This window comes from Pleurodeles waltl, chromosome 3_1 (assembly GCF_031143425.1).
Source record: "Pleurodeles waltl isolate 20211129_DDA chromosome 3_1, aPleWal1.hap1.20221129, whole genome shotgun sequence".
NCBI lineage: Eukaryota > Metazoa > Chordata > Amphibia > Caudata > Salamandridae > Pleurodeles > Pleurodeles waltl.
The window spans coordinates 1,823,824,346-1,823,832,846 of NC_090440.1; the positions used below are offsets into that span (position 1 = coordinate 1,823,824,346).

At 39.3% G+C, this 8,501-nt stretch overlaps 1 protein-coding gene across 1 annotated transcript in view; it reads left to right on the forward strand.

Moving 5' to 3' along the window:
- CAVIN2 (caveolae associated protein 2) overlaps positions 1-5,668 on the forward strand; it is a 77,944-nt gene extending 72,276 nt beyond the window's left edge. Inside the window, exon 2 of the mRNA XM_069225870.1 lies at positions 1,126-5,668. Within this exon, the coding sequence (XP_069081971.1) occupies positions 1,126-1,902 (777 nt within the window). The 3' untranslated portion in view covers positions 1,903-5,668. The remainder of the gene's footprint in view (positions 1-1,125) is intronic.
- The last annotated feature ends 2,833 nt before the right edge of the window (positions 5,669-8,501 follow it).

Below are 8,501 nucleotides of genomic sequence, written 5' to 3' on the forward strand. Positions count from 1 at the left end.
GCAGCCAAGTTGGATACTTCATCCTGGTCGCAGACCTAGGAATGTTTTTCTGTGCTTCTGCTTGTTCCCGCTGTGCTTCTGTGTATACTTAGAAACATTTTCAATGTAGCCCTGTTCAGAATGGCATGTTCCCATAAAAAAAGTTTCAGAAGCAGAAAATTTCCCTTCTGAAGCATTTTTACAGGATGGGAAACACATCTGAATCACTAATGTTGTGTGCTTTTGGGAAGACCTTCTAAATGCCATTTTTATTTATCCTATGCGCCTATCTATAATTGTATTTAACTATTAGGACTTGTTTCACCAAAGCCAAAACTCGACAGTCATTGTTGCAGACCCATTTGTACAGATAACATTTGTACGATTGATTCACCACTGGTTTGTTTTCATTTTGATTTCCCCATGATTAAGCATTACCTCACAATCAATGACCTTTTAGCACGTTCAGCCAACAGCCTCTTTCAGCAAGCTCTGTAAAGAATCTGACGCCTGGGAGCAGCTCCTTTAAAGTGTCCTGGTGTATTGGTTCTCAACAATTGCCACAGTAGCTTCTTCTGAATGAAAAGCGTTATGTTTAAAGTTTTAGTCTTAGCATCCAATAAAGTGTCATAGCAGGAAGGGTCAAAAAAGCTAAGCAATAATTTGCTTCCCAAAAATACATCTCTGTATGGTTTTCAAGTTTCATTCCTAGATTTCAGATATTCTTCTTGAGCCACTATTTTCTATAGTGGGTCAATCATCGTGATATAAGCTCCATTTGTCTAGCAGCAAGTTTTCTACCTTTTATAGCTGGGAAGACATCGTGCTTTTCAGATTATTTTAATAAGGTTCTTGCCTTGTCCCACCTACTTGTGCTCATTGCGTTTCACATTGTGTATGCTTTAAGACTTTGGTAAGTATCAGATCAATTAAGGATATCATTTTCAGTGGCAGCCAACTGAGTATCTTTCAAAAGCCTCAGAATGGTTTGGTAGGTTTTAATAGATCTGGTGTTTAGAAATACAAAAAGGCATTTTTTTCTTTAAGTGCTTTATTATTAGAAAAAAATGAATGTGCAACATTTTCTTTACCTGTCCTTTCATAGTTTTTTTTTTTTTAATTTAACATTTTAAATGTTTCTTTTAGGAGGAAAATGAAATCCCTGCCAATGTGTTTGTGAAGGAGCCACCATTGACTCCAAGTATCACCGAAGGGCAGGAGGAGCCGAACAATGAGAACAAAACAGCGGAAGAAACATTGCATACTGTGGAACTGTCATCCGATGAAGAGATCAGCCATGATATTGAAGGTCTAGAAGACATGGATGACAAACTTGAAGAATCCAGAGCTGAGAAAATCAAAAGGTCTAGTCTCAAGAAGGTGGGCAGCCTCAAAAAGGCATTCTCCCGTGAAAATATCGAAAAGAAGATGAATAAAATTGGCACAAAGATTGTGTCACCTGAAAGAAGGGAGAAAATTAAGAAGTCATTTACTCATACCCACCACAAAGCATCCTCTTCTTTCAAAGTGCCACCACTTACGTTCAGTGTGAAGAAGGTTAATGAAGGAGAGAATTCCAATGAAGATGAGAAGCCCAAAAAAGCAGAAGTAGAAGTTCAGCTTTCCAAGGAGAATGAAAAAATATCAGTGAATGAATTGCTCTCAGAAATGGCATCTACCCAAAAGGGAGAGATCAAAGCTGTTGTAGATTCAATGGAAAAAGAAGCAGAAGAAAATAAAGAAAAGAGCAAAAACAATGAGCTCCCAATCACTGAAGACAATGAAGAATTTGAGGAGGCACAAGAAACATCTGCCTTGAAACATCCCACTTCTGAGCCTAAGGAAGATGCTGATGTTAAAGAAGATCTACGTGAAGACCAAACACCAAATCCAGCAGCCCTCCAGATAGACCAAACTGCTTAACTACCCAGTGATGTCTTATTTGTAAATGGAGATTTTGAGTTAAGCCCATCGTGTTTTCTTAAAGCATACATTACATTTCCAAGTTTCTATCATTTCTTTTGCACATTGGGTTTTTCACAATGATGCTCAAAGCAAAGACATTCAATTTTCTGTGATGCCCTTTAGAAAATTACTGTAAGCTGTTCCTTTATGTTGTTTTAATCCTTTACTGAGGTTTCACAGTCCTTCATGGGATATTGTGGCTTTCAGAAGAAAGCGTCTGCTTAAAGTATGGGGCCTACGAAAGTTAAAGTTAGGTTGATTATAGTAAACTGTATGGCATTTTAGAGCTAATTCATGAGTGAGTCTTTGTAGGGAAGTCAACATATCTCACTTCAAGTGGTTATATATAAGTATTTAATAGCATCTTGACCTGTTTATTTGCTTTCCCTGGTGTAGAACCCTTGGAAAGATGTCTTGCAACATATTTTTATTGTCACATACCAACCGGTCGATACACTAAAACAGTTTTAGTACACTGCATTGTCACCAAAACAATGAGATGTTGTGAGGATAGAAGGCAGGGACAGCACCACCGGCCTTTTGCAAAACAAGACCATGAACACTGCCCAAAGTATCAAGTTGTAGGAAGTATTTTCGATACCATTGTTTTCAAATCATTGCAGTGGTATTATTCAAATTCTTAGGACATTTTTCATTTTTTGCATGTGAAACATTTTGCTTCATTGGAGGCAAAGTGCACGTTGAGAAGCTTTAGCTGGCAGAAATAAGTTTCTGCACAAACAGCAAGTGGGAGATATGTTTATGAATCTGTTGAAGGAGAAGCTAATGATCTGATCAAGAATTAGAGTTAACATTTTAAGCAATGTGGCCTGTCTATTGATATCCGCCGCCAGACAGATCTTCATTTTGGTGATCTGTTGTACTGACATTAGTCAGAGTGTATTATCAGTGATGTGGACAACTTGCAAGGTCTGCTTTCACTAGCAGAGGCTGGCTGATGAATTTGGAGGCATCCTGATTTCCAAAAGGGCCCATTCGTCTACAAATAAAACAGAGAAGGAAACATAGTTGGAGTTGCTGGAAGGCTGAGGGACCAGATATTTTTCACATTTGTGTGGCCTAATGAAAGGTTGTATGTTTTTCTTGTTGAGCAGCAGAATGGACCAGGTATTGCAGCAGTGGAAATTAGACTCTGATGGTATTTCTATTTTTTTGCCAGCTTTAAAATTCTTTGTGAAACTTTTGAAAATATCAATTTGAAGTGATTTGGCAATTTTCACGACAAACTAAACATGTCCACATCACTTCTGAATATATATTCTTAGCGTAGTCCTACATATGATCTATCTAAGCATAAAACCATTATCATAGATGTACAACCATTCTCATAAGGACTTTCAAAATATGTAGAGATGTTGTTTTGAAAATGACTACATTAATTTGCATTTTGCTTAGAAAAAGTATGTATGTATATTTTCACGAAGTGGAGCTTAAAATCTGCTTTTTGTTCTTCTCGATATACTTCTTCCTTTAGTAGTATATTCGCACTATTCTAGTCATGCATTTAATAATTCTTTGTTATATTTTTGCTATATTTCCGTATGACATCGCATGCTTCATCGTGGGGTTTTGTGCAAAACGTATCCATTGCTAATGACTCATGTTTGTTTAACGTTGAGGTCTGTTTTTGCTGGCTGTACTCGAGCACAGACACAAAATGTCTACACTGGATGCAGAACACATCTTCCTGTCATTTATGCTGCATATAAATCCAATCATAAATGTAAAAGTGTATTTCCTGCTGGGAATCTTATTGCTTGAAAGGCAGCGACTTTTGATAAGAAGATACAGATGTGTCACGTGCCACTGTACCTTAACTGGTGTGTCACTGTACCTTAACTGGCGTGTCACATCTGGCGAGGGAGGCCGAGGGACAAGTTAAGAAAAAAACAAGAAGTAAAAAGCTGCTGGAGGATGAAACCGAAAAAGGCTGCTCATTAAGTAACAGAATCTTCCATCACCATGAATAATTCACTCTTGAATTAACTTATGAATCTATTTCAATATCTAGTTCTAGTAATTTATATTCATTGCACCTTCACTGGAGCCACGAAATTCAAATGGTATAACCTTTAATTTTTACTTTTTATTTTTAGCACCAAACCAGATATCTCGAAAGACTTTTAAGTATATTTCACATTTAAAGTTATGTGCATAGATAAGTTAGGAATTTCTGCAGTTCTGAAGTTCTACGTGATTTTGTAACAATAGCTGTGGACGATTCTACGGGGGAGTTGGGAAGCAGTATCATGGTGGGAAAATGTTGTAATGGAGGCATGTGATGAATACACAGATCTGAAGAATCCACTGTGCTTTCCTGATTGATCAACAGATCACCAGCCAATCCACAATAGGCTCATTAGAAAATGCAGCTGCTGTTCAGTCTGTTTAAACCTTGGCTTTATCCTAAATGGTAAATTATCATCAACCGGAAATACCAGTTTTTTTAAATTTCAGATATTCGGTAGATATAGAAAATGAATGCCATTCAGGTTCAAGTCCTATAAAGGCTTTTCATTTCTCTGGCTTCATTAAAAGTGAGCATCGCAACCCTTTCTGAGTCCCTTTATATGTTGTATCACAGCGCCATGAAGTCCCAGACCTACGCAGTCATGGGCATGTGCTTACTGCTTCTGCTGTGTTTGATACCTAATCAAATACCTCCCTTCTGCCACTGTCCACATAATTAATACTTGTGTCATTCCACTTACTACTCCGAGCACAGATTGATGCAGCAATGTTGTTCACATGAGGTCATCACAATACCTTGAAAAAGAAGAACCTCAGTAGCACGAAAATGTCCGTCACTGAAAATGTGTGACTATCTTCAGCAAGCAATAGTAATGATCACAATTCCAAATCTGTTAGAGAATTATCTTAGATAACAGCAATGATAGAGCTAGAGACTACAGGCCTGATTACAGAGGGCCACTAATTCAATTTTGGGAACAAGTTTGTCGTAAACATGGATTACAACCAGGTGCAAATATATTCCTCTCACTGGTGTTTTGGTGTTTGCCAGCCTGATTTTCGAAGGATAAAACCAGAGATGGGCGGTGGTGAGGAGGAGGGGTGGTTGGGGGAGCAGCACTTAATGCTACTTTGCGTGCCCTAGAGGAAATGCGTTTCAATGCTTAAATAAAAAAATAGCGCAGTGTGCTCTGTATTCTCAAAAATGTTATTTATAGGTAATGATTTCCATCATAGATTAGGATTTACACGCCAAAATATCTATTAAACACTTTAAAGTATTTATAATCAATAACTGCTTTGAGCAATGGGTCTACGGTTCAATTTCCCATTTCGCCCGGATGCACTATCTTTCTGTAGTCTGGAGCACGGCAAAATCTTCACCCTTGCTTCAGTTTTACACAAGCACCAAAATAGTGTAAAATGTGTTTGTCTGTTTTTTGCACAAGTTCTAAGTTTCTGGATCATTATTCTTTTGTTTGACATACATGGTAGGATATGCATTTCCTATTTGGGAATAGTTCCTTGTAGATCACTTTGTAGATTTATTTCCTATAGAATTTGCTCTCAGGAAAGCCACTGTGTAGCCAAAAACTATAATGTTTTCCAAACGATGGAAACACTGAAGCCAAGTTACTACTACTGTCGTCGTTTTTTAGTACCACTAATGTGAATTGTGTATTCCATGTATGCAACTAACCTCACTATGTAAATAAAATTACATTAAAAATAATTCAATGTATAAGCCATTTAAAAACTAAGAACTAAAATATCGGAAAAGGCTTTCAAAACCGTCAGTTTCTCCAGTAAGGTCTTCCTTGTTCTTCCCTCCATGTTCTGCTTAAGATATATTTTTGACAGTTGTGACTATATTTACAAATGTAAATTATTCTTTAAAAAAACAGGACCTGAAACAGGATGTGTCAGTCATAAGATGAGCCGCACCTCCAACTTGTTTACCACAAGTCCTGCTTTTTTGTCTACAACACATCGCTTTAGGCAAGAAGAAAAAACACAGCATCATAGTTTCAACATTTGAAAACCAACCTGTGACAAGGAAAGACAACAACAGTCTTAAATCCCACCACAAACTGAATTAACGTTTGGAACAGTCACACGGTACCAAGCATTAATGTCCAGTGCAATACGTATTCGAATTAAAGCACGGTTAATAGGCCGGATTATGCATGCATATCTTCACTTGTTGGCAATGTTATTGGGTTTGATGGTCATAGAATTAACATACAAGTGTATTTGCATAGTTCAGCAGTGGAGCGCACACTTTCATACCCAGGACCTCGTTTACAAGCACTTTGCGCCACTGCTGTGCCATTTTGTTTTTAATGCAGCTGTGGCGCTAGCAGTGTACTACACAGCTCTATATTTAAAATCTGATGCATCTGTTGGCATAAAACTGATGCATTGCTGAAGAGTCCCAATAGGAAAAAGTCCTGCTTCAATTTTATGCCTGCTCTGAGCAGGTGGTAAAATTCTGATGCAGTGAAGTCTCAGAATGATGCAGTGAAATGTTGTAAATCTCATTGTGTCAGCTCTGTGTGGCTTTTTGCCTGGGAATGCCTACACTGCATATCTTATACCTCGTGCAGGTATAATCTGAAACAGGGCTTTACAAACTGACGCATTGGGCCCAATGCATCAGTTTGTAAATCTGGAGCCGAGCAGTGCAGTGCACTGCTAGAGCCACTGTTGCATAAAAAAATGACAGAGCTGAGGTGCAAAGGGATTGTAAATGAGGCTCTGAGTTTTATTCTTGGTGTGTAGGTATAAACATGCATATCTCTTCACTGCAACGTGCCTTGTTTGCCATCAAGGGAGCTGCGAGGCTGCAAGGAGGAAAGGAGGTGATGCATCAATCATTAGGAGAGAGGCGATACATAGGTTGCAAGCCATGCAAAGTCAAAAATGCATCAGAAATGGAGGCAATCTGCCATGCTATTGGCAATGCAATGTCCTTGATTTTTGCATTGATGGAGATGTGCCAGTTCAGAGCGGCACAGAGGCATCAAGTTGCGGTATCTTGTTGAAGCAGCACTTTATACCTACTTCAAAGGTCACAGGACTTGATGTCCCACTTGCCAGGGCAAAACTCACAGATGGCAGAGTCCAGGTGCTGTAGCAGGTGAGTTGGAAGTCATTTGTGTGCCTGAGATGTCAGGAAACAGGAGACCAGTCAGCAGGCCCATTGAGTCACTCCGGATGTTGGGTTCAAGTGATGGGTCCAGTCTTTTCACCCAGTCAAGGAGGTCAGCCGGCAGCAAATCTGCACAGCAAGAAAGCAATTCTTTCAGAGCAACAGTCTGGCAGACTGGCAGTCCTTGTAGTAGCATAGCATTTTTTCTTCCTGGCAGAGAATTCACAAGCCCGACGTGTAATTAGTTGGTAGGGTCAGAAGTCCAGTTCCTTTATCCAGTGGTGTCTCTGAAGTGGGGGAGACTTCAAAGAAGGGCTTTGAATTGCACAGATGTCCTCCCTTCCTGCCTTGGCTCAAGACTCACCTTACAGGTTTAAGCAGTCCTTTGTGTGAGGACAGGACACAGCCTAATCAGGTGTAAGTGTAAGGCATTGGCCAGCTCCTCCCTCCCATTCTGCCGAGGATGATCCATCGGGATGTGGATTACCCATCAGTCACACCTAAGCTCCCTTTATGTGTGACTATCTAGAGGAAATGCACAAAACCAAGCTGCCACCCACCCCAGAGGTGTATTGGAGACAGGCTGCAGGCACATAGGGCTAAAAGCAGGGAAATGCCAACTTTTTAAAAGTGGCATTTTCCAAATTTTAAAAATAAATCCCACTTTACCATTAGAGAGGATTTATCATCACAATTCCATAGGTACTAAACATGACAATTCTACTCCTTCCCAGTCAGGAATTACAGCTTAGTAAATGTAATAAGTAATCCTCATAGTTATCCTATGAGAGGGGTAGGCCTCACAGTAGTAAAAAATGAATGTAATAATTTTTCACAACTAGAACATGTAAAACTTAGACACATATGTATGGCCTTTAAATTACACAGTATCCTGCTCTATGGGTTACTTAGGGCCTATCTCAGGGGTGATATATATGTAATAAAAGTGGATTTTAAGGCTTGGCAAGAGATTTTAAATGCCAAATTGACATGGCAGTGTAAACACTTCATCCAGGGTTTAATGGCAGGACTGGAACATGTTTTAAAGTGCTACTTAAGTGGGTGGTACAAGCAGTGCTGAATGCCCTCTAATAGAGTTTAATTTACAGCCCCTGGGAACATGTAATGCACTTTACTGGTGACTTATAAGTAAATTAGCTATATACCAATCAAACCACATTTTAGGAAGAAAGGACAAGCACTCTAGCATCGGTTGGCAGTAGTAAAGTGTGCAGAGCCCGGAGGCCAACAAAAGCAAATTCAGTAAAATAGGAGGCAAGCAGACTTGGGGCAAAACCACCCTGAGGCTGTCAGGTCTAATACCATTGTTTTCCAGTGTCCTAGTGGGTCATGCTGTTGGTCTAGGATGGAGTTCTCTGAGGTATTGGCTTATCAGTACCTAGTGTTTAATTTG